The 25571-nt window shown below is 35.2% G+C and overlaps 5 protein-coding genes across 11 annotated transcripts; 1 reads left to right on the top strand and 4 right to left on the bottom strand.

Moving 5' to 3' along the window:
* Positions 1–1175: 1175 nt before the first annotated feature.
* Positions 1176–6180, bottom strand: LOC102630951 (vesicle-associated protein 2-1). Of its 5 annotated transcripts, none has more exons than XM_006477038.4 (8): positions 5742–6180; positions 5385–5473; positions 4146–4216; positions 3944–4025; positions 3507–3622; positions 3274–3405; positions 2257–2325; positions 1176–1517 (listed from the first exon to the last, which is right to left on the bottom strand). In XM_006477038.4, the coding sequence occupies exons 2-8, from the start codon at positions 5443–5445 to the stop codon at positions 1368–1370; spliced, it is 681 nt and encodes a 226-aa protein (XP_006477101.2). In that variant the 5' UTR covers positions 5446–5473; positions 5742–6180; the 3' UTR covers positions 1176–1367. The 5 variants fall into 5 exon arrangements, with proteins under 5 accessions (XP_006477101.2, XP_006477102.2, XP_024955039.2 ...); XM_006477039.4 differs by having other exon boundaries at positions 5778–6179; XM_025099271.2 differs by having other exon boundaries at positions 5385–5524; positions 5778–6177.
* A 972-nt stretch (positions 6181–7152) lies between these two features.
* Positions 7153–9897, bottom strand: LOC102606956 (50S ribosomal protein L19-1, chloroplastic). Its single transcript, XM_006477040.4, has 5 exons — positions 9732–9897; positions 9258–9614; positions 9078–9164; positions 8854–8987; positions 7153–7513 (listed from the first exon to the last, which is right to left on the bottom strand). The coding sequence occupies exons 1-5, from the start codon at positions 9753–9755 to the stop codon at positions 7405–7407; spliced, it is 711 nt and encodes a 236-aa protein (XP_006477103.2). The 5' UTR covers positions 9756–9897; the 3' UTR covers positions 7153–7404.
* A 1421-nt stretch (positions 9898–11318) lies between these two features.
* Positions 11319–15227, top strand: LOC102607243 (putative glycerol-3-phosphate transporter 4). Its single transcript, XM_006477041.4, has 3 exons — positions 11319–12816; positions 13595–14140; positions 14806–15227. Exons 1-3 carry the CDS (start codon positions 11784–11786, stop codon positions 14841–14843), a joined length of 1617 nt encoding a protein of 538 aa, XP_006477104.2. The 5' UTR covers positions 11319–11783; the 3' UTR covers positions 14844–15227.
* A 3218-nt stretch (positions 15228–18445) lies between these two features.
* On the bottom strand, positions 18446–21134 carry LOC107176856 (glycine-rich protein 23). The gene is made up of 2 exons (XM_052438451.1): positions 21126–21134; positions 18446–18979 (listed from the first exon to the last, which is right to left on the bottom strand). The coding sequence occupies exons 1-2, from the start codon at positions 21132–21134 to the stop codon at positions 18446–18448; spliced, it is 543 nt and encodes a 180-aa protein (XP_052294411.1).
* Positions 20146–24885, bottom strand: LOC102607734 (uncharacterized). 3 transcript variants are annotated; one of them, XR_008053388.1, is made up of 8 exons: positions 24560–24885; positions 23739–23827; positions 23558–23633; positions 22612–22661; positions 22246–22524; positions 21653–21691; positions 21126–21427; positions 20146–20320 (listed from the first exon to the last, which is right to left on the bottom strand). XR_008053388.1 is itself a non-coding variant. In XM_006477043.4 (7 exons), the coding sequence occupies exons 1-7, from the start codon at positions 24732–24734 to the stop codon at positions 21251–21253; spliced, it is 885 nt and encodes a 294-aa protein (XP_006477106.2). In that variant the 5' UTR covers positions 24735–24885; the 3' UTR covers positions 20920–21250. The 3 variants fall into 3 exon arrangements, 1 of the variants encoding a protein (XP_006477106.2); XR_008053389.1 differs by lacking the exon at positions 20146–20320 and adding an exon at positions 20776–20916; XM_006477043.4 differs by lacking the exon at positions 20146–20320 and having other exon boundaries at positions 20920–21427.
* Positions 24886–25571: the final 686 nt, after the last annotated feature.

A 25571-nucleotide genomic window follows, 5' to 3' on the forward strand; every position in this document is an offset into this window, starting at 1 on the left:
TGTAAATAGAAAGTAAAATAAATAATTTAATATAGGTTATTTTAGTAATAATTTTTTAAAATAAATTAATGGGTGTGGAGTGTGTGTTCAAATTAAGGCTCAACAACTTCGGATTCAGATGATTTCGATTGGATTAAAAAAAACCTTCTAAATTCAATCCAATCCAAGATAAATTAAATTAGATGAATATTTTATATGAATTCATGTGTCGGATCAATTTGGAAGAATTCAAATGTGGATAATATTTCAAATTTGGATGCTATTTCGAATATGAATTGAGTTTGGATATGAGGTCATTTTGGCAAATTTCATATAAAATTTATGAAATCTATAATTGATTTTATAGTTAATTACTTACACATACCCTTTTCTCTATTTTTTTAGTAAGCCATACAATCTAATCAGATTGTTTGGATAAAATTAGACTTGATCCGATTTGAAACAGATATGATCAAATGAATATTGGACAATATTCAAATCTAATCCGATGTCCAGCCCCATACTTATTTTAGTGATGGGTAGAAAATAGTAAGATCTTATTTTGTATTAAAGTTGAACAATTATAATTTAAAAGTTATAACATTAAAGTGTTTAGTAAGCATTAATTATTATAATTTAAAAGTTAATTTCATTCAATCTCATATTTATATGACGAAGACCAATAATATTATTACTCTTTCTGTCAAAATAATTATTTAAAAATAATATTCACTACAACCTATAAAATTTTAGTTCATAATTATCTTCTTTTTTTTTTTTTTCAGAGTCACTATAATTTTAAACTACAACATCTAAATACCAAACCAGACCTAAATCAGTGAAAAAAAAAAGTATTACATGTTCAAATGCTTTCCACCCTTTAATAAATTACCGGCGGAGAATTATCGGGTAAGTTTAGACATTAAAATGTGCAAATCAATAGACGTCATTTTGGCACGGCACCTTAATCTAAATACCTGACTCAAACTGCTCCACAGTCCATAGGCTAAACTCTGGCAATTTCCATCAAATGGAAAACTCCAGAGAAAAAGGCATTGCAAAAAATTTTATGAAGAAACCACGGGGCAGGATCAACCGCTCTTTCGTCCTTCACGCTCTTCTGCCTACTTCTTCCTATTTCTAGACTTCTCCTGCTACCCGGATCGATGGTTTCTTGCTGGTTTCACACTAAAGAGTAACGTATGAATTGAATGAAATATATTTGGCAAAACAAACTGATCAAGACACAATTTTGTCGAAGATCAAATATACAAAAGGAAGGAAAGGAAGCAGTCTAACTTTCCATCCAACAGAACAAAAACAAAAAAACAAAAAAAAAATATACAATGAAATAGATTAACAAATGCTTCCATGATCGTAAATGGTGTTCAATCATTCTGTGGAACAGTGGGAGGTGGTGAAGACAGTAAAAGGTTCAAGATTAGGCCGACCATGATTCCAATGAGTCCCACAAAGGCTGCAAACATGAGCGAGAAGCCACGAACACCTTTCCGTTGACCTCGTCTTTTCAGCATGTCCTAAAGGATAAGGCAAGAGGTCATTTGATTAGTAGTAGTTGTAATTGTAAGCAAATGTATGAATAAATGATAATACAAAGTATTATATAATTAACTATAATGTGAATTACGTCTACCCTCCTTTCGGGGATACAAGAAAGATCTGGTTGATTTTAGCTTATCATAGCTCTCATTAATCAGGTTTATGAATACTGCCATGCGTGTAGAAATGTAGGTAGATAATCATGTCAAACTGACCACAAGGGAAACTTAATGCACCTAAAATATGCCAACTAGAAGACCGACAATATTATAGTTTACAAACATCATTCAATATCATTAATAATTGCCAGATCTTCTGTTTAATAGTACCTTTGATCTTTATTAAATTATTAATAGGAATCACCTAATAAGAGTACCATACGTAGCTTTGCTCATTTCACCAAACACTGCCCAATATATATATCCTCCATTGTTTCATTTATGAACTTTAATTAACCATGGAAAACAGCTGGAAATCCATGTTACCATACTTATGCTCGAAAGTTCTGATATGACATTTTGACTTACATAGTTGCTACTAGTTATGTGGTGCTAATATTCACTTTAGAGAGGAGATGATTATATACATGTCAGGTTTTCTATAGGAAACCTATTTTTTTGGCAAAACCTTCGGTCAACAATAATTAGAATTGTAACATGCCATCAGGTAATTGTGCCTTAAAATTAATAAAAGTCTTATTGAATAGAAACATGTTACCAGATCCTGTTGCAGAAGCTGTGTTTGCCGAACAGCAGCATCCCTTTCATCCTTCAGGCGCTGTAAAGCCTGAATTCATATACAAGATAAAGTTTGGAAAAATAAGAATGAGTCAGAAGAGAAAAAATGCAAGTAAAATGTTACTGATACAATGTGCCTGCTAAGAGATTGGGCACTGTGGTAGCTGCTTTGCAGCAAAATCTCAGAAAAACAAAAACAAAACAGTGGTTCAAGATCTTTGGCATTTCAAATCCTATCACTCAAAAATGAATGATCATGCATTCAAAGAAATGTAGATTTTATCTTCCTTCATTAAAAAATCAGCACTTATTTCGCAGATGCATAAGAGATGGGAGGATGGGATTCCAGAAGCAGGTGCTTATTCTACAGGGTGATTGGATGGGGAAAAAAGGAAACCTTAAAAAATACTAACTGTAAATGGCATCTTGAAAAGGAAAAAGAATATGAAGAGCTTCCAGTTGCCAGCATTAGTTCTGATACATGGAGATGAGAAACCTCACACACTATAAGACCAACCCTTGTGCACTCAACTCTGAACAATTTGATAGAAGCAGCAACTAATAGCTGGCAACTAGACACTCTAGTAGATCCTTTTTTGTAGTGCTCAGGTCCCCCTAGTCACCAAGTTTAGATTATTCAACTTCTATTTCCAGACACACCACGACCTCTTCATGACTGTATCTGTAATTATTATATCTAACATGTGAAATGAAACTCCCATAATTCCTAAAAACAGTATAATCCTATGTTGAACCACAGACTCACTATTAGGCTTCGGAGCATAAGATGTCAATTAGCTAATTTTAGTATGAAGAGAGATACTGTTACTAAGAACTATCATCAGAGAGTTTCCATCTGAACTGACATAATATACTGAACCACATTGCTCAATGAGGTTTGGCAAATTGCATATATGTAGTACTTGTGCGCAAACTACCAAATATCATAGACTAATCACAAAAATTGCAGTGCAAACAGCAGAATTCCAAAACTCACAGAGTTGGCATCAGGACTACGTGTGGCACTCACTAATCCTTCATCTTCTAAATTTCCTTGAGCTGAGCTAGGAGAGACATACACAACTCTAAGCTTGCACTCCTCTATTGTCTTCCCACTATCCTTGTTAAACTGAAATGCGAAATCAAATATTTTTCAACCTAAATCAATCAAATTTCAAAAGGAATAACAAAAAAAAAAAAAAAAAAAACCATTCTCTCCGTTATTCTTACAGTATCTGGAGGAAGATCATCAACATCGGTATTTGAAGGCACTATTGTACTCTGCAAGAGAAACTTGTCTTTGCATTGCATATCTGGAGGAGATTCTCGTTGAGCTTGAAGAGTCACTGCAGACCCAGAGTTAGTTAAAAAACCATATTACACGTTCAACAGGCAGAAGTATCAAATGGAAAAACTTATGGGTTAATGGCAGGCTGGTAAACAGTATTAAAGCAAGTGCATATAATTTGACAAAGCCAGCCAGCTTGGAATTTGCTTAAATTAAAAAATAACTACATTTAGAATTTTGCATTGTAAAATTCTATAAAGCACCCAATTAAACTTAGCTCACATCAATATCTCATTCAAAAGTATTAACAATCATAAATACCAGGAATCACAAGGAGAAATAAGTTCCATCAAGTTTGTAAAGAAAAAGCATGCAGCACCTCTAATGATACACGAATCCCAAGGTTGCACCACACCAGTGTTGGGTCTTACGAAGTACTTCTTAGGTGAAGTGGTTTTGACCTAGCAAAAAAGGGAAAATACCTGATTAAAACATAATTTAAAGAAACTGGAGTGGCCTGAACCAAAAACATCAGAAGACGTTAGATTTGTATATAATTATACAGAAGTGGAGATCTATACCTTGAAAGCAACATGATGTTCTGTATTGTTTATAACTTTAAGATCACAAAAGCCTTGTTTTTCTAGCTCAACTGCAACACAAATCTCGTGATCATAAGCTCAGAAGAATTTATGAGACAACTTGCTACTAAAATGTAATAACAAAACCAAGAAAAGAATCATAACTAATTCTCAAACGACACTAGCATTCAATGGAAACAATGTCCTGCATCCAAGTTTTGATACCTAATACTGACAATTTTTTCCAGCAATCATTTGAGTAAATCCATTCCAACAAGTCAGGAAACCCAAAATACTGTTGACACCGAAAGTGTCAAAATCAATTTTCAAACAAATTTTACTTTGGTCAATTAGATTCAAGCTTTGAATATAAATTTGCACCAATAAGTTTTCAACTGCCAGTGAATCTTTACCATGTCTAGTATGGCTTTCAATTTACTTATACCACATGAATCTATCTTTTCTTTAGTTTATGTTGATAGGAAATTACATGAGACGAACTCACTTCACATAGACCTTGACGAGCAAAAGGGACAGACATGCTAACTTACTTAATACCCTAAAAATGTCAAATATGAAGGTGCTATGAAGCATCCATATCCATAAAAGACCAGAATAAATACAAATACTATGGCAAGGAATAGTAATGTTGGAGAGCTCTTTGAATCCAGTGGAAGGAAAGACCAAGTTTCAAAAGCATGTGCATTTAGATCCCTATGCAATTATTGGCATCTTCATAATACAGCAAAAGAAAAAGTTCCACAGTTCCTAAACATGTTACTCCAGGTCAAACAATCTCAGCATTCCAATATGAAAAATATCACCAAAAACATAACAACCATAAATAAACGGATGGCCCAGCATCTTCTGAATGTCTGAGAAAACTATCAATTCAAACTAGATAACACCTACTCTCATTTTCTCCTACAACCCCCCCTTTTTTTTCCCCTCTCTTTTCAACTGTGATCCATAATTCCTATTAGATGCACTGGGTTTATATTTCCTTTCCTCTTCGTCCTGCGACCACATAATATCTCAAATTTGAATCTCACTCAAATCTTGCAACTGCAGTTTCATTCAAGTCTGCTTCATTTTCCATACTACAAACTTCCACATAGCCATCGATCATCAATTTAACACGTGTGCAAAAACACATGTGCAAATGCATACAACCATCCTTATACTGGTAGTTATGACTACATGTATGAACAATTAGATCCGAAGAGAAAATATACGTACAAATGAACTTGAGTTCTTCGGGATGAACAGAGATCAACTGATTACCGCCATCAGCAGTCATGACTAGGCCCCACTTCGCGATCAATTATCTAAGCCCTCACAAATCAACGATCACGCAATCAATCACAATCCGCCACACACTAAAAGCACATAACAGGACACAAGGAACGAACAAAACAAAGAAGCAAACCCTAAGTCCACAATCTCAACCTTCCTAATCCATCGAGCAAAATAGAAGAACAATATCGGATTAAAAAATGACAAAAAAAAAAGGGGCGGAATTATGAGCGCCTATCAAAATTTTAACGGAGAAAAGGAAAAAAAGAAGAAGAAGAAGAAAAGAATAATAATAATAACATGTGGTGCAACAGAATTGTCTCGGTTCAAACAAACCGTTCTGAGTGGCCCGATAATTACGGCGGAAGTGTTGGGTCTAATCTTTTCGGATGGTCCTAGTTTGATTTAAACTCGGGGTCTTAGTTAAAAGGAGTGGTGTTACGGTGATTCTGTACGCGCGCTGCTTTTCTGCGGTTAAACGGTAGTGTGGCAACACGCAGAGCGGATACAATCACAGCAGAGCAGAGAGAGGCGCGGGGGAGTGGAACGGAGGTGACACGTGTCGTATATATAGGGGGAAGCCCGGTTCTAAAGACACAGAGTGGAAGCGGGACCCAGTGCGCGTCACATGGGCGAAAAAGTTTAGGTCTGACGTGTCACTGTTGAGTTTTGGTGATTAGCCGTTTTCATTAAGTAATCGATATATTGCCCCGTCTGCGTCAGTGTTTGATTACAAAAGAAAAGATGTCCAAAATGGCGCCGCTCTCTCTCTCGCTTTCTTTCTTTTTTTCTTTTTTTTGTTTTCCCTCCTTTCTCAATTCTTCTTCATTACCGGCTTTTGTGTGTATGTATTAAAAAATGAGAATAGTCGTCCTATGCGTACTTAAAAATATGTCAACTCATGTCTTTCCTTCATTGGTACGTGGATCATCATGTCATTTCCGTGTACTTAACCCATCACATATGGCATTCAAACAAAAACAATAGAATAAAATTTTAAAAACATAAGATAAATCGAGAATCATCTATCAATTAAATGATAATCTATTCTTACCAATATTTTGTGGTAGATTCAATATGTTCCAGGCTTACAGGCATAGATGTAAAAGATCCAATCTACGCCTAATCCCATTACATTGCTTATCTGAGGAGGCCCTATATGGGCATAGAATTTATCTAAGACTCTACTTGGTATGAAGATACTGGTCAGATAAGCCATGAAGATACTGGTCATATTGCTTCTCTAAGACTCTATTTGGTACGAAGACGTTATAGTTTTTAAGTTATATTTATTGTAAATATATATATATATATATATATAATTATGAAATAAAAATTAATATAATATAATAAATTATAAATAATAATTTTAATAAAATTAATAACGACATAATAAATTTTTTATTATATAATTATAAAATTAAATTAACTTAATTTCTAAGTTGCAATAATTAGTATTTACCAAATAATTTAATATTATAAATTTTAAGTTTTAGCTATCTACCCTTAATCCCAAAAGGGACCTATGTGCTCAAAATCATTCATAGTCAAAAGCTGAAGACAGGCCACTTGTATGTAATTTGATAAATTCCCCAAAAAAAGAAAACAAAAAGTTTTGAGTACCTACTTTCTTGAAGAGATTTGATACCTTTTCCTCTTAGCTTTTACGTAAACAAAGTTATCTATCCAATCGAAGAAATGGACAATGACCTACAAAAAGTAATCCTTAGCCGAAGCAAAGGCATAACACTGAAAACTTGCAATGATGGAATCGTAATCTGAAGCTGCTAAAGCTCATGTAATCATCTAAAGATACAATAATTTCCACGACTAAAATAAAAGGAAAGAAAGGAAAGGAAAAATGATAAAATGGAATATTAAATTACAGCTTTTACAACATTTTAGGATTCTGAAAACCACTTTGAAGGCAAAATCAACTGAAGACCAGCAGCATCGGGCTTCTTCATTTGAAAGTGGAGAGTCTAGGAAGCTTGTCTCTAAGATAGTACAGCCTTGCCCTCCTCACTTTCCTGTGGGAGACAACTTTTATCTCCTTGATGTTTGGCGAATAACTGCAATGACATGATGAAATATTGATCAAGTCCCATCTGAATTCTTTTCTACTTTTTTCTGTTTCCTCTCCAAATAGAGTATATCAAAACTACATACTTGAGGCCAAATCATCAGGTGAAAGTTTATAGCCACTAGTGTATTCAAGGCATTGCAGGCAAATATTATGGATGCATATTTAGTCCAAACTAACAAAGGACCCATGTTAAGAAACAGTAAAATGAAGATATTTTGCATCCCAAAGCATGATTGAAGATCAACCACACAAAACATGCAGCATCGATGAGCAAATAACTTCCTTAACCAATTAAATAATTTAAAACTAAGATAACGAATAAGATTTTCACACGCCCAAAACTAACTAAAAGCATTCTTCCATGCCCTTGGCTGATATTTTCCATAACACTGTGACGAAGCTTCAGTGATAACAGACATCGTCAATTAAAGGGAATTAAATCCTTCCTCTTTGACTCTGTTAACCCCATTGTCTAGAAGAAGCTCAAACTTCTTGTTTCACCAAAATGTTAACGTGGGAAAATTCAACATGTTCTTCTTTGAATGATGAGAGATTTGCCCAACACTACTGTACAGCAACATAAAAATGAACAAGAAAAGGACTATATTGACTCAATATTACACCAGACAGTTCACATGTCATACTAATTCCTTATAGAGAAGGAAATGAAACAAAAATGTCCTAGGTGTTAATCATGGGGATGAGGACACCTACACTAAAGCCTCGACAAGATGCATATTAAAGGCAGTGGGCGGAAAATACTCTGAAAGTCCAAACGTTTGACTATTAAAGAAAAAGCTTGATAAATGAATGTTCCATCTTGTTAGGAAGTCACACCATATTGATACAGTCTAAATATTAATTCCTCTAATACACTCTGGAATTTGTTGTATTTCTACGATGTAATAGCTAGAGGGGGGTAGAGAGCGAGAGAGATTTTATCCAGTCATTGGTCCAAAGAAAGGCAACCTCAACAAATTGCAACCCTCCAATTTGCCTTTTTAACATGTATATAGTTTCTGACACATATAACCTAAATCATATTCAAGGGATTCTGTGCTCCTTGACCTCCATAACCATAGAAGAGAGGGAGAGAGAGAGCTCAGTTTCTGAGTTACACATCGAGGATAGAAAATTTAGACCAGGTCAACCATAAATGGCCACATTTGTCACATTCTGGTTTTCTCTGTGATCCATTAACCATATTTGAATAAAAACACACTAGGTAGTTAACAAAAGAATTTTCATGCAACAACTCAATCCTAAACCAGATTCAAAACCATTCTCTTCACCAAAGTGTAGAAGAATTGAAAAACAAATACTCACAGAGGGAATACGATCTCAACCCCTATGCCAGCAATAATCCTCCGAATTCGAATTGTAGTGTGGATCCCAGCATTTTGCCTTGACATAACAATACCTTTGTAAATGGACAACCTACGCCTATTTTCAGGAACTTCCTGTAAGCCAACCACAAACCAAAAGTTTCACAAATTTCATTTGAAACTATAACAAAGAACATTGTAAAGATAGTCAAAAACAGCATTTACCAATTTAATCTCCACAACATCACCCGTCCTAATATCTGGAATTGGTCTTTCACTCTCCGATGCCTCAATCGCCCTCTTATTCAATATCTACTCAAACAACACAAATATATTCATTTTCCAACCATTTTCAATGCAACCAATAAAAAGAATCATAATAGATTTAAGCAATGAAATGAGTACCCCCATGATATCTCCAAGTTTAACCCTGGGCTTTCTGGGTGCTTTCACTTCTTCTTCTTCAACCTTATCCTCAGATTCAGCTTCTACAGCTACCACAACATCACCTTGTGCTTGAACGGCCTCGTTTTGCTCCTCTTCAATACTCTCATTCGCTTCCGCTTCTTCGTTTGACTCCGCCCTAACCACAAAACTATCTTTCACTTGGGCATTTACGAAAAAGCCCAAATTCCACCCTATAGGCTTCGTTGAAACTGAAACCCCATGGCTCACAAAGGGGCCGCGAGAAAGAACTGTTGAAAACCCTAGCCTCTTTGAAGGAATGCACTGAGTGGAACTTCTTGGGATCCAATGCAGAGCCTTTTATAAAATTTAAATTGTACACTTTTTTATCAAATTGTAAGAAATTGCAAGCAAATTAAACAGCATTGGTGCCAGTAAAAGCATAAACATACGAATTACGAAGCGAGAGAGTACCTGAGGAAGAACCTGGGAGCCCATGGCGACGCTGAGACACTTCTAAGTGAAACAAATGCCTTATCTGTACTAGAAATTCGGCTTGCGTTTCACACGCTCTATCCGTTTGCATCGCACGTGTGATCAGAGTTTTATTTTTTCTTTTTAATTTTTGAATCATTATTACAAAATATTTTCATATTTTGTTAAACGTAAAAGGTTTTTGGAATCTTTTTGTTAGGTGGTTGATGGAACGGCTAATATGCCATATAGTTTTTATTGAGTGAATGAATTTTAAATAATTTTATGCAAAAATTATAAGTTATATTTTAATTTGATCAATTTTGACAAAACCTTGTTAGTCTCGTCTCAATGAAAAGATTTGTGCTAATCTGCAAATTGATATGATTCCAGAAAATATAAATATTATATTTTCTCAAATATAAATAGATAAGACACTTCACAATAAGTCGAAAATTTCATGAAATTCATGTTGGAACAAATAAAAAATTACAATGTTAATTCTAAATAACTATTTTGAGAAGGCCGCAAGTTTCCAAGATAATATCTATCTGTTTTTTTTTTAATGTTGTACAATTAATTGTGCCTTGACATGATTTCATAGGATTATTTCCTATGTAATCATAAAAAGCTATTTTTTCATGAATTTTAGACCAAACTTCTGATAAACTTTGATTTTCGACTAGTCCAGCACTAACTCTTCGTCCATGAATTTAGCAGCAATTTGAAAGGTTGACCTATTTAGGAATCTTTGGATCTGCGCTTATTTTCAACTCCCCGAAGTAATTTGTCACTTACTACGCCCTTCCTCATCTCTGGGTGCCTTTGATTTGGTTGTGTTAATAAAAAAATAATAAAAATGGTTTAATTTATACTAAATCTAATATATGATAAATTATTCTATAATAAATTGGAGTATATTTCTACCTGTAAAAAAAAAATAAAAAAATAAAAACTACAAAAGTGGCACTATGAGTTTGTAGTTAGGAGACATAATCCATTTCCCGTGTTATATGGCTTCTTTGATCTCACATGTCATTCATTAGCATGATTATAAAATTATCACATTATTGATAAACAATAAAGTCAATTAATCATTTGTATTGCAGTTTGTGTGTTCTTGGTCTTTTTAGTTTAATGCACTGTCCTTAATCAACTCCCAATAAAAAAAAAATGATAAACTTCTTTAATTTTCACTAACTGTAACATGTAACTCTAATTTATTATTTTATGATAAATTTTATCTTAAATTAATGACTTGAAATATAAACTACATTTATGTAATTTTAATAATTCAAATCACATATCACAAAGTGGGAATATAAAATTTATATTTCAAGTAATATGGCAGATGATGGAACTTTATTTTACATAATCATATGATTGTTGGTTATTAAAAATGTTGAAAAATACAAATTTTATGATCCGAGCACTACCGTAATTGTTATTTCCTTTTTCTAGCATTTAATTGCAAATTTTGAACGCATCTCAATTGACATGAGAGCCCGAAGCTGCAATTGCTTCCCCATGCCCAATAGCCCTGACAAAACAAAAGTTTGCCGCAGAAGCGGTTGCTCAGTGTTCCCGCCTGTGACACAATGCATGGCACCACCCACCCTCAATGCGCCACGTGGACAACCCAACAGAGGCCCCTTGTCACTTTAACACACTCGTCATAGCCCCCGTGGCGCTTCAACGCAACCGACTCTCAGACAAAACATCACCTTAAGTGGCCACGTGTCACTGGCTTGATGCCCCTCCCTTTCGCATTGACGCTTCTCTCTCTTCTCTCCCGCCAACATCGCTCCCCCCTCGCAGGTTCTTTTATTAGGAAATGTTCTCGAAACATTTCGATGACTAGTTCTTTTCATTTTGATGCAACATGGAAGTTGATTTTATCGATTTTTGAATTTTGATGATCATCATTATCTGCGGTTGTGTAAAATTAATTATATGAAGATCGTGCTAGCTTGGTAAAAATTTGATTTTGTTTTCCTTCTTTTTTTTTTTTGGGGTAGTTTATTGGTTAATGTTTGTATGATTATTACATAGATGGCGGGGAATTCTGATACGGTGAGGCAAACCCCTCCTGGGATTTTGCTTATAAGAAAAATTAGAGGCAAAGATTGGAGCCTAACGACATATAGATACATAATTTTGTTGATTACTTTCATTGCATATGCTTGTTACCACGCCTCGAGAAAGCCTTCTAGCATTGTCAAGAGTGTATTATGCCCAGACCCGCTTAAGGGACCCAAGAAGAAGCCTTGGCCTATTGGTGAATTCTTTGTCAGGCAAGAATTTGTGGGTCTTGATCGAAATGTATCCACAGCTAAGGGTTGGGATCCATTCAATGGAACTCATGGGACATCAAAATTGGGTGAAATAGATCTTGCCTTTCTTGCTTGTTACTCCGTAGGAATGTTTGTTGCTGGGCATTTAGGTGATACTTTGGATTTGAGGTTGTTTTTGACTACAGGTATGGTAGGGAGTGGCATTTTTGTGGGGTTATTTGGCATGGGATACTTTTTAGATATTCATGCGTTCGGTTTCTATCTTATTATGCAAATGGTTGCCGGTTTGTTTCAGGCCACTGGTTGGCCTTCCGTTGTGGCTGTGATTGGCAATTGGTTTGGTAAAAGGAAGAGGGGCTTGATAATGGGTGTTTGGAATGCGCATACTTCTGTTGGGAATATCAGTGGCTCCCTTCTTGCTGCTAGTGTTTTGGACTATGGCTGGGGATGGTCATTTATACTCCCGGGTGCATCTATTGTTATGGGAGGGATAATAGTTTACTTGTTCTTGGCTGCTTATCCTGAGGATGTTGGGTTTCCTTATGCAAATGATCCAATCCCTGGTAGCGAGAGGCTGCCTAATGACGAAGAATCTCACATGCAGAAAGGAAAGACTGCGGCAGTGGAAAATAACTCTGGTATTAGATATGGGTCAGGGAGTAGGACAAGTGTTGGACTTCTTCAAGCTTGTTTGATACCTGGTGTGATACCATTTGCATTCTGCCTCTTCTTCGCAAAGCTAGTGGCATACACATTTCTGTACTGGTTACCATTTTATTTGAGTCAGACAGGTATTCTCTACCATCCTTTGCTTTCTGTTTTAAGTTTCTAGTTGTTAATGAAAAAGGGATTCTTGCAATAGATGCTCAAAATCTTGAATTTTCTTGTTTCGTAATCCAATCAACTAGAACAAATTAATTTTGGACTTCATGAAGAATAAGTTAGATTGTATCCAACAATGAAATTTTTCAAATTAAACATATGGTCACATGATTGTTGAATTGTGAACTTGGTATGAGGATGTACGGTTGATAAAGATAGCATGATAGATCATGTGACAGTTATTTGAAATTGTCAAACAAAAAAGAATAATTAGGCTAAAGTTTCTTATGTCTATGTTCTATTCTCTCTGACGCAATATCGGCTGTGAATTTCATTGCAATGTAAAATTAAATTCATGAGGCCTGATTAATCGTTTCTTCACCTGAAAGGAGCAATGTAATTGGTCGCATCATTGTTGAAAGCACGAGGTGGTTATCTGCTATATTACTTCATGTTCCTAAAATTGAAATTATTAGTTCTCTCCTTATAATGTTAATTACATATTATGAGTCAGTGGTTTTTAAATGTCCATAATTTCCTATGGAAGACCTATTGCCTGATGCTCAGGTTCTCTGAGGGCGGTCACATTTAGGTGTTTCATGATTCTTGAATATTTGGAAAACTTGATACTTTTGAGTACTGGAAAGCCATGTCTGTAAAAAATTTCTTATTTGTTAGAATTTTCTCTTATGCTATAGGCATAATGTTTCCCTGTGTTCTTCATTTCTGTTTTCTATGCTTTTGCAGAAATTGGTGGAGAGTATTTATCTGTCAAGACTGCTGGAAACCTCTCCACCCTTTTTGATGTAGGTGGAATTTTTGGTGGAATTATTGCTGGCTACATATCTGATAAACTTAAAGCTCGAGCTACTACAGCAGCCACCTTCATGTATGCTGCTATTCCATCCATGCTTTTGTATCGCGCATATGGAAGTGTATCTCAGACAGTCAACATTGTACTTATGATGGTCGCTGGCCTATTTGTAAATGGGCCTTATGCACTAATCACAACTGCAGTTTCTGCAGATCTTGGCACACATAGTTCTGTTAGAGGGGATTCTCGAGCACTGGCAACAGTCACTGCCATTATTGATGGTACTGGATCAGTTGGTGCAGCACTTGGTCCCCTCCTTACTGGATTCCTTTCAACACAGGGGTGGGATGCTGTATTTATTATGTTAATGGTTGGTGCTCTTATTGCGGGGCTTCTTTTGTCACGTCTTGTCATAGCTGAAATCACTGAGAAAATTAGAAGACCCGTAACTACAACAAATGGATGGCAAAATAATGAAGGTAACTTAATTGACTTATTTACAAACGACATTGCACATATAAAATTTGGATGTGTATTCAAGTCAAGGCAGTTTTCTCTTGAAACCATGAGCCATTTATTCCTTGTTTGATATTTAAGTGCTACAGCTTTTACTCTCCAATTGTTATGGAAAAAAACTGTAATTATGAAATAGAAATTAATAGTGTGTAGAAAATAATAATTTTGATAAAAATAGTAGAGATATTATAGGTTTTTTATCATATAAGTGGAGAATCAAATTAACTTAGCTTCCAGCAGTTAGTGTTTACCAAACTCTTTCTCAGTACTAAACAAGGCTTTAGTTAATGATGGCTGCTAATCTTTTTGTATCATTTTAAGGTTAAGATATGTTCAGGGTATTCACCTAAGATATGAACAAACATGCTGATTTCCTTTTTCTTCTGTCAGTTTCCCCATAGAAAAGAACTTGAGTGGGGATAGGGATCCTAGAGAAATTTTTTTTTTTTTTTTCACCATTGCACATAGAGCATGGCTATAACCCAATATGTTGGGTAATTCCATTAATTCTTGTTAGAAATTGTTTTGCTTATCTGCCTTGTTGAAAACCCTTTTTCTTTCCTCCCCTTTTTTCTACCATTGCATCTATTCTATAGGCCTAATTCAGAAATTTTCTGCTATTTTGCAGCTCCTGCTACGCAGCCACTTCTTAGGGACCGAAGTTGATCATCAGGTATGCATCCTGAAGTTATAAAAGTTGAAGCGATTGAGACAAATGATAAACTATAGAAGTAGTAACAATAATAAGTGATGTATTTTTAGAAAGTTTTGACCGGTTTGGCTGTAGTTCATGTTACCTTCGCTAGTCAACTTTTTGTATAATGAATATGTGATGAGGAACGTGTAGAATTTCTTTCTTGTTGGAATTTTTATGCGAGTTGATTCAGTGGGAAATGAGGAAAAAGTAAAAGACTTCTGAAAGACACAGCCGGGGAACTTTGTTGTTCAATTGTGTGAAAGACTTCTGTGAGTACTACACATGTTGTATGAGCAAATCTTGATGATTTTTGTGTTTGAAGAAAAATAAAATGGCATCGTTTGAATTTGTCAGATGCACTTCAACATTAGAATTGTGCTAATGCCACGGCCTTCTTGTTATGTGAGATTGTGTTTTGCTTATGGATGATGTAGATTTAATCATTTAATTTGTCAGTACTTTTAATGCCCAAGGTACAGATAAAAAATCAGCATCTGGAATGGTCGACTTCATTTTTAGTAACTGATTTTTGCCCCCCGCCCAAAAAAAAAAAAAAATTGTTGAAGTTAAAAGTAATTTTTATGTATTTTTATAGTTTTAGAGTAAGATAATCAAAATTAATTGTATTAAGAAGCAATTTAAAAAACTTATGTCACAAAAAAAAAATAAAGAAAGGAGTTAATTGATTAATTCTCCAAGTTTTTTCTTTATTTGAATTTTATTAATAATGTGATTTTATTTTAATTATCTTTTTTCATAAATGAGGTGGTACAAAATTAATTGTTGGCGAAAATGTTATCTCGATTATGAAATAAGAGAATTGAGATTCGAATTATATTTACATAACATTTAAAAGATTAACTTGTCATTACCCAAAAAGTTAACTTTTAATGGTAAGTTTATTTTATGGAATGAGAATATGGTGGACTCGGAATGAGATTTTAATGTTTATTTTGTAAAAATAAATAAGAATGAGAATTTATTGAAATGTCATTAATGTGTTTACTTAACAAAATAAATAGGAATGAGAAATGAGAATCAATTTATCAAAATACCTATAGTATTAAATAATGTAATTTTTATTAATTAGATACATGCATAATATTAATAAAATAATAATAAATAAAATAATAAAGCTAATAAAATTTAATAATAATAATAATAATAATGATATTTAAAATAATAAAATTAATTATGATTTAAACGAGAGTAATTAAGAAAATATAAAAAAATTAGAGAGATACAAAAATCAATGTAGGGAATGAAAATCTCTATTCTCAACCCCCTCATGTGAATGAAAATTTCATTCATTATTCTTAAATTATGTAAAAATAATATATTTTATTTTTATTTTCAAATTATATTTTATCAAATAAATATAAATTTTATTTACATTCATTCATTCATTCATTCTGAATCCTTAAAACCTCGTGTAAACACATTATAAAATAATTAAGAAAAAAATACGGGAGGTTATTCCGTCTTCTAAGAGATTGAAAGGGACGAGCGAACGTCGGGATTCAAGATAGAAAGGACAGGTTGTTTGTAACGTTACAAATTACAATGCATCCCCAAATCCCTGCACAGAATTGGATTGGATAGGGTTCTGAGCCAACCAAAACGGCCCAACAGCTGTATTGAATAGACAAGACCAGCCTTTCATTTTAGCTTCATAGAGGCCTGGAAGTTCACCAGGCATCCTATGCTCTCGGCTGATTAGGATCACCACGTGTCTACTGTTCCTCTTTCTCGACTCTTCCAACGTTGTGGCCCGTTATCTTGCCTTGATTGCTCATCTTCGCCATTACCAGGAACTTGCATAAATAAATTATCGGTTCGCTCATGCTGTTCTATACGTTCCCCCCCTCCTTTTTTTCAGTTGCTGGTTACTTTTTTTTTTTTAGAGTTTTTGAGATTAAATAAATTATTTTATTTTTATTAATAAAAACTTAAAATTTTAAATTTTAAAAGTAGAGATTGAATTTTTTTTTAAATATTTAAATGTTTAAAATATCTTTTATTTATTGGATACTCTTATTTTATTTTTTTTATAATATAATTTTAAAAAACATGCATACTAATTTTTTTTTAATATTGATTACACATCATACTACTGTATTATATAAATATTTACAACTGCTATTATAATAGGCATTATGCATAACTGATATTTATATTATTACATTAAATTTAATGAATTATATATCCAGACAAATATATTTACAACTGCTATTATAACAAATATTATACATAATTGTGACTTATATTATTATATTAAATTCTATGAAGTACATGCCCAGACAAATAACTCTTACAGACGAGAGATGTACTGAACAATAACAAAGAGATTTTTTTTTTAAAAAAAATATATTGTCAATTTTATAATGTTTGTTGCTCCATTACATAAGAAAACAAAATCCTTTATACGCAAACCTCACAATGAATGGGAGGGAAGTAGAGAATAGAGTCTCTCCATAGCACTGAAAAGATGATTGGCGCTGGGACTTGATGACGTCAGTAGTGCCACTGAGCTACGCAATGCTCAGTGGTTAACTGAAACAAATGCTGAAAATAAATCCGAATATATTATTTTTAATATATTAAATTATATGATATTTGAAGATATTAATTAATTCATATTCGAATCAAATAAAATTCTTTCAATAAACATTTAACACAGTAATATTTTAAAAATATCGAACTAAAGATCTTTGTTAAATACCAACAACCAATTATATTATTATTACTCGCATATAGACGCAAGGAATATGTTAAAATAGAACTGAAGGCTACGACAGTGGATGGTAAAGGGCGGAGGCAAGTCCTGATTGTTCTATTATTGTGTGTTTTGTGGATGTCTGCTGCTTTTGCATTGTCAGAGCCATTGTGTGAACCGAAAGACTTGAGATGGGTGGGGTGGGGGCAAGTCGAACCAGCCAATTCCTCCAACACGACCCAAGTCATCAAATGAAATGCCTCAAACCACCATCCATGATTAATTAAATCTTAGTGTGCCTGCACAGCATAGACATGCTGAACAACTTGACCTGTATTTTCTGAGAAAATGCGGCCACTGCTTGTGTGGCCTGGAGGTTTTGAACTCCTCCCTGGCAAAATAAACATCATATTAAATTTACAAATTCACAAAATAAGCTGTAAAATAAATGTAATGTAATTCTTAAAAAAAATAAAGTTGTCATTAGGGACAAGACAGGAGGGTGCATTCCGTAAAACAAAAAGCAATTAAATTCCGTCATCATACGTGTCAAACAGCAATTATGTCGGATACGGATAGCAATAGCATCAACCGTCCATTCACATACCAAAAATATGAGAATTCGTACGATTGATTGATTCTTCAAAAATCAATATAATTTCCCCGTTATAAATGTACCCACCAACTACTCTCCTCCTTCCTACACCTCACAATTAGAAACAAACTCTACTCCAGCAAGTACTCTCCTCTTTTCTCCTCCCAGTTCTCAAGTACACAGAGAGAAGCAAGCATGGCTGTCTCACGTGCCATGCTCCTGCTGATTTTCTCTTTTGCTCTCACCTCATATGCCACAGCTCAAGGCCCAGCATCATCACCATCAATGCCACCAAAGTCCACCCCCAACCACCCACCACCACCCATGGCCATGGCGCCGTCGCCAAAATCCTCCCCCAACCCCCCACCACCACCCATGGCCATGGCGCCGTCGCCAAAATCCTCCCCCAACCCCCCACCACCGCCCATGGCCATGGCGCCGTCACCAAGATCCTCCCCCAGCCCCCCACCACCACCCATGGCCACGGCTCCGTCGACCCCACCTCCCACAATGTCAATGACCCCATCAATGAGCCCAGCAGAGAACCCCATGGCGCCACCCCCATCGACAGGTGCTGCCTCACCACCTTCACCAGTTGCGCCGGGACCGGAGTCGCCCACGATGCAGCCAACGGCGCCGTCAATGCCACCGTCAGGTATAACGTCACCACCAATGGCCAACCCTCCTTCAGGTATAACGCCACCACCAATGGCCAGCCCTCCTTCCGGAGCCTTTGTGCGTGGAAGCACGGGTTTGTTAGCATCGGCATTGCTTGGAGGAGTTGCTCTACTGCTCTTTGTTTAATCAGAACACAGTGTTGTTTATTGTTATTGTTTCCAAGTCTCCATTTTTATCCTCGTAGATTATTAATTTGGATATTTATTTGTGTATCCTTTGTTATGTCTCCCTTACTTTTTTTTTTTTTTTTTTCCCCTCCCCTGATTTTTGTTTCTTCTATAAGTTGGTGATTCATGGAGCTGCTGCATATTCGTGATTTGTGAGAGGATGTTTAATTTAGAGATTTCATCAGTTGGGAATGTTACAGCTCTTGTGTAGCATTTTGACTTTACCGAAATAAGAGACACTTTGTGATCTTATTTAATTTCTTGGTGTTTTTAACATGGGGGCACAAGCTTCATCATTAGCTTACCTTAAGATCCTTTTCATCGACAAGTTCATTGGAAATGCTTTCAATTTCACTCCAAAGTCTTATTATTTTGACTAAGATAAGAAGAAGGAAGCTTGGGAGTGAATTTTATCATTCATCAAATTAAGGAAAACAAATACCTATAACATAACCAAGAGCTATTAAGCTAATCGGTGATCCATTTAATTTCAGTAGCCCGGTTTCTCAAATTTTAGTTAATGGTGCTGTCCAAATGAATAAACAAGCAAAGCTAATTAATTATAATTATTTAATTAATTAAAAGGTTTGGTGGGCGAGTTGCTACTTGCTAGAGTGGTAGATGGAGTGATGAGTAGGAGCAATAGTAGTAATGGTGGCGAAGGAATGGATAGATGGAAAAGTTAGGTGCTAATGCTATTGCTCTTGGCAGCTGTTAAGGTATAATGAAATTAGAATAAAACCCAAAAAAAAAAATGTGGAATAAATGAATAGCCTTTTGGAAAATAGAAAATGGGAAAGTTGTCTTTTTGGTTTAGGAGAAGAGAGGCAGAGTTAAAAGAGGAATGGGCTTTTAGTGGTGGAAAGCATGAGGGAAAAGAAAAGAGAGGATGGATCTTTCATTTGTTGTTGGTGCCTTGGTGGTGGTAGTGGTGGTGGGACTATTCTTTGAGACACATCAGTGTGAGAAGGAAAGTGATATTCACATGGTGTGTTAGCCCCACTCCGCTTGAGACACATCACAAATTTGGGCTTTTGCGAGGGGGTGAAGAGATTTTTTTATTTACATTTATATTTTTTGAGGCTCATAACGAATTATAAAAAAGCTTTAATGGAAAAAAAAAAAAAAACAATGTCATTAATATTGTTGTGTAAGAGACAATGAGACAACCGATTTGAATGCAAAACAAAGCAAAACCTCTCAAATTTCCAAGACAAAACTTAAAACAACCGACAGAATGATCAAAATATCATAATTCCTCTCTCCCCATCCGCATTTGTTCCAATCATCCTGTAGAACAATCTTGTCTTCTTTAGTCTCGAAACGTTTTCATGGTTTACCATGAGTGCTAACAAAAAGAAAGTTGAAACACCTGCATCTATTCATTTTTATTTTTTAGTTCTCATCCCCAGTAACCAATAATTGATGAGTGTCATTTTATTGCTGAAAATGAAGAGAACTGATTCATTCTGTAGTTAAAGGGACATAAGAATCTCTGGCCAAATGGAAAGTGTATATAAGCATTGGATTCTTCACAAAAAAAGCTAATCAGTAAAGAATCATCACTATCCTTTTTATCTTTGCTTGCCTCCACGGTCCACAAAAGCATGATCATACGAATTCCATTATTTTCAATGATATCTTTGTAGAAACCTCTACTAAGATTTCTCTTTATCTCTGCAAAATTTACCCAGCCCAGCAATCCCTATACTTGGCAAGAAGCATGTGCATAATCGGGTCACATATGGATAAAAATCCTAACACCAAATTCCCATTGTCAAATTGTTAAGCCATCAGAGCTCATAAAAAATCCTAAGGCTTGTAATCATTGTTAGAAACTTAACAAAAAAGAATGAGCTTAGCAAGGAAATTCTCTTGCCCCACACCTGTAGGAGGAAGTTAAATAAGATTAGATACAAAAGAAAACAGAGAGACTTTTTTGTTTGTTCATCAATATCATCAACTCTACTCAGTTAAATAACTCAAATCTTCATAGTCAAGAACACATGAAAGACTGCCTACAAGGTTTTTTTTTTTTGGCTCAACATTCTTAATCAGCTTTAATAGGTTTTGATTTTGCGATAATCTAAGTTACCTTTGTCATCTCTTCTTTGGTATATAACAAAGCCAATCAAGGGTTGAAAAATGGTATCAGATGAGATCATTCTGGTGGGGAATTTGACTGGTGTGTGCTCTAATTCTTGTACATATCTGTTATCTCTACTTCTTTCTTTGTTTTCTTCGGCATTCAAAACAGTCACTACATGCAGGTTTAATTCTACTTGAGGAACTGATTTCGAGCTTGCTGGATGGTACTTTCAGGTCTTCTACAAGGATTTGACGGAGCTTCTTATTCTCCTCCATAAGTTCTTCAATGATTTGCTGGTGTTTTAAAATCTGTATATCATAGATGTCAACGATAAATTTAGAATCTACCACACTTAATTGCTAAATGAGGTTAACAGTTTGGGGAATCTCAAAATGCATTGACAAACTCCAATGTTAGGCTAAAATTTATGGAGCTTCTCCATTGGATGATTGGAATTCTCCAATGGAATAAAAACACGCCTACAAATTGGATTGAAGATCAGTTGAAATGACACTTAAAACTTGGAGGATTACCATTTGAAGCATGTTGTTTTCAGACTGCAAGCGTCCAGCCTACAAAGCAAAACCACCTGATCAGAACTTCTGATTGCACATTCAAGCAAGATACTATAATATCAAGTTGACAGAACATCAAGTCTATGTCCAGTTCTGTAATTTTCAAGGCACTGGCTCATAATTCTGAGGAGAGATTTGTCAAGGATATGTAGTTGCTAAGATTATACAAAGGCAGCCCATAAAATATGCATCTTTAACACTCATTGATACAAAATGTAATTGCCAGCACACTAATAATCAGACAAGATTTATGTCTTTAACAGATTGGTTATGAAGAAGCCTACAAGCTATCAACTGTGAAAGAAATTATATTATAGATGCCAACAAAATAGGAAGTAAACTTAAAGAATTTTCAAATATGTGATAAACCTTAATTGAATAATCACATTCACTATAAACATAAAAGAGGCAAAATAATACTTTAGAACCTGAAATAATTGCGCCAGACCTAGCTCTAGGATAATGAATCCCAGAGTTAATGCCAAGAATGATGTAGAGAAGGCTTTTCAAAGTAGATGTGATAGCTATTGAAGTATAGAAACTATACATACCACTTCATTGAGGTTCACACCCTCTTCCCTTAAAAGTGGATTCTGGAGAAAATGACTGAGGACATTTTCAGTTCGGCCGAAAGATGCGTTAACTGGAGTGCTTTGAGACGCACGTTCTGGCATTTTAGTTGCCAACTGCATTATATTTCCCATTGAGCTCTGGCCCGATGGTTCATTTATTATTCCCATGCCACTTTGCAACGAAGTTGGGAGGACACTTTGACTGATGGATGGACTGGAAGCCCTTCCAAACTTCAACATCAACTTTGCCATTGCTTGCTAGTAGATTTGGAGTGCAAATTTCAGATAAAAGAATGGAAAACCTTAACAGTTAACATACACATCGGAAGTTAAAATAACACATACCACAAGACAAGATTGAATCTGATGCATCACGCTAGGTTTCACAGCAAGACCTACCATACAGACACCAATTTCAGCCATCAATAAAATCATTTACTTTTATCATTGATAATGCATTAATGAGGATGGATGAGTGCAGCCTCCTGATTATACAAAGCTTGCAGCTATGAAAAAATTATTTTATTTTATTTTTCTAAAAAAAAACGGGTGTGTTATAGCTTCTCTAAGTTTCAGCAGGCTCACTCAGTTATAACCATAACTGCCAAAGGTACATTATGCAAGCATAGAAACAACATCCTTCCTCAAATCCTCTTTTTCATCACTATGTACTTCTTACTTTGTAGATAGAAACCTGTGGAAGATTATATGCAGCTCAGCTTCTATATCACGCTATATAACACTTCAATATCATCCCACTCACTTATATAGATTATTCTACCCTTGTTCATAAATGGTTATGTAAAATCAACTTATTTCTGAATGAGCCTCAGCTCCTTAATCTTTGTGATCCAGTGCTATCTATTTATATAAATTGTGTCCCTATCCCTTCCCAACTACCATCTTTGAAAAGAGTTCTTTGGTTATTTCTCTTATAGGCAGTTAATTTCATTGTACCACAATGAAAAATAAAATGAAAGACAAACTCCAAACAGAATGCTCCAAAACTACCTCTTTGCAAATATTATCCACCTTACTAAGGGTATTGCAGTTTGCTATCTTAATGCTAAAAGGGTAGTTAGAACTTATTAAGATGATATGCCACACATTCCCATGTTAAATTTAGAACTGTGACACCAGCAACCTCTTGGCATGGAAGGAGTTTGCAATGGCTCAAGAATCATTAGACTTCCCCAGTTATATGTAAAGTGGCATCTACACATACTAATAAATTAACAAATCAGTGTTTTTTTTCCTTTTTCCTTATTCTGAGTACATCATAATGACATACCAACTCCAAAACCATATCCAAAACCGACTCCACATCCAAGGCCTGCTTGAATTTTTTCGGCGCCAAACTTCCTCAACTGAAGCACGAGAAATAAGAGATAAGCAGACAGATTTTACACATTTAACATCCAGAAGAAGAAACAATATTAATAACAGAAGAAAAATATTTATACTTCACTTACAGCATTATTTACATGTCTGCTAACACCAGAAAATGCATCAGTGGCACCTCTTGTTGCACTCAAGACTTCACCCACTATTGGCATTCGGCCTGGAACAGAATATAAATAAACATTTTCAGGTTAGCAGAACTATAGACAGAAAAATGCAGAAGAAAGAAATCGTAACATCCATCCTAAACCATGCAATGTCATTCCACAAAAAGCAAATATTCATAACCCTAGTCTTTTTCTGTATCCCCTATAATACTCGAGTTGATACAGGAGAAGAATTCAAACAAATACTTGTAAATAGCAAGATTAGAATCAGTGATCAACCAGGCTCCTAGAGCTTCCAAGTGGCAGGAAATCAATGTAAATGAAAATGCTTACACAATTTCAGCATTTCATCGTAGGGAACTATCCAATTCATCAGCTATGGAACATCGAAATACGCAAGAATCAAATAGTATATTGTGGATAAGTGATAGCACATTGATTGATATGATGCCAGAGAAATAACAGAACTACCGAACATTAGAAACTCAAAAGATTCAAAATTTTACAAAAAATTTAACAGATGAACACACACAAAAAGCAAAACCATACAGTCACCGAAAAACAAAGTGACAGAAAAATGACGCATACACGGTTTCTTAGCTAGAAAATCTCGATGGGTTTTTCCATTATCAGAATTAAATAAACCTCCCAAGTTCATTCTTTTTTTTTTTTTCCCTTGTGCGGGGTGGGTTTTGGATAGAAACTTATATCGATAATCCGTAGTGTGTGTGGGTGTGTGGGAGTGTTTTATGGTGATGGCCAAAGGGCGGGTTGTAAAATAGTACCAAGATTGACGAGGCCGGGAACACCGATACCAATACCACAACCGATGCCAAAGCCTGTAAATACTTGAAGTACTTTGAAAGAAAACGGATTCTCCAGTCTGATTCCTTCAAAAGCTTTTGTTTGATTGTCAATCACCATCATGCTACTTTTACTGCTGCTGCTCCTGCTCTCCATTCTTCAACAAGCCCCCTCTTTCTCTATCTCTACATGTTCTTTGTCATCCTTCTCTATTACTCTTGTCTAAAACTAATAAAATCATTTGTTCTGTATATTGTACTCCTCTTCTGAGTTCCGAGTTCCGAGTTCAGAAACATTTGGTGGTGGAAGTGAGACGAGACCTTACTCCTCAGGTGTAGCTTCACTTAATGGGCTGGGCTTCATGGGTTCCAAGCCATTAGGACCCATTAAATTTGGACAAGCCCAGAACTTTTTTTGCTTTTGGACAGTCAAATTGGACATTTTTCTTATTCCACTCATTGGGACCTAGGGTGGTTTTGCCCAGAGAGAGAGAGAGTGTGTGTGAAGTTTTAAGACTTTGCACAAGAAACCTTATTTTCCCATGTGGAAAGGGAAATCAAGTCTTCGTTAAAAAGGTGGGAACAAGCAATTAATCATCATCAAACCATACATCCACCAACATATTTGCTTTATTGCTCAAGATTTTCAATAACGTGGCCAGCAGACCCAGTTTGATTTGTAACTCCAAACACCACTGAGGCTGTCTGTAGTCTCTAAATGTTTACTTTGAAAAGAAGCATGTGCATAAGCTAATGCCGAGGGCATATCTGTCAAGTGAAAAAAATAGTAATTAAACAATCATTGGCATTTCCCTAGAATGAGGGGCAAACAAGGCCAGCATTGTTGAATCTTCATTGTGAAGATCAAATTTGCCTCTCAATTGCTAACTGACTCACTATCAGTGTCAACCATCACTTTATTGTATAGCATAAGCAATAATCCAACACCATTCTTGAATCTCCATTATGAATGAAGAGCTAAAGATATGGCAAT

The sequence above is a fragment of the Citrus sinensis genome, chromosome 3 (genome assembly GCF_022201045.2).
Source record: "Citrus sinensis cultivar Valencia sweet orange chromosome 3, DVS_A1.0, whole genome shotgun sequence".
NCBI classification, from domain to species: domain Eukaryota; kingdom Viridiplantae; phylum Streptophyta; class Magnoliopsida; order Sapindales; family Rutaceae; genus Citrus; species Citrus sinensis.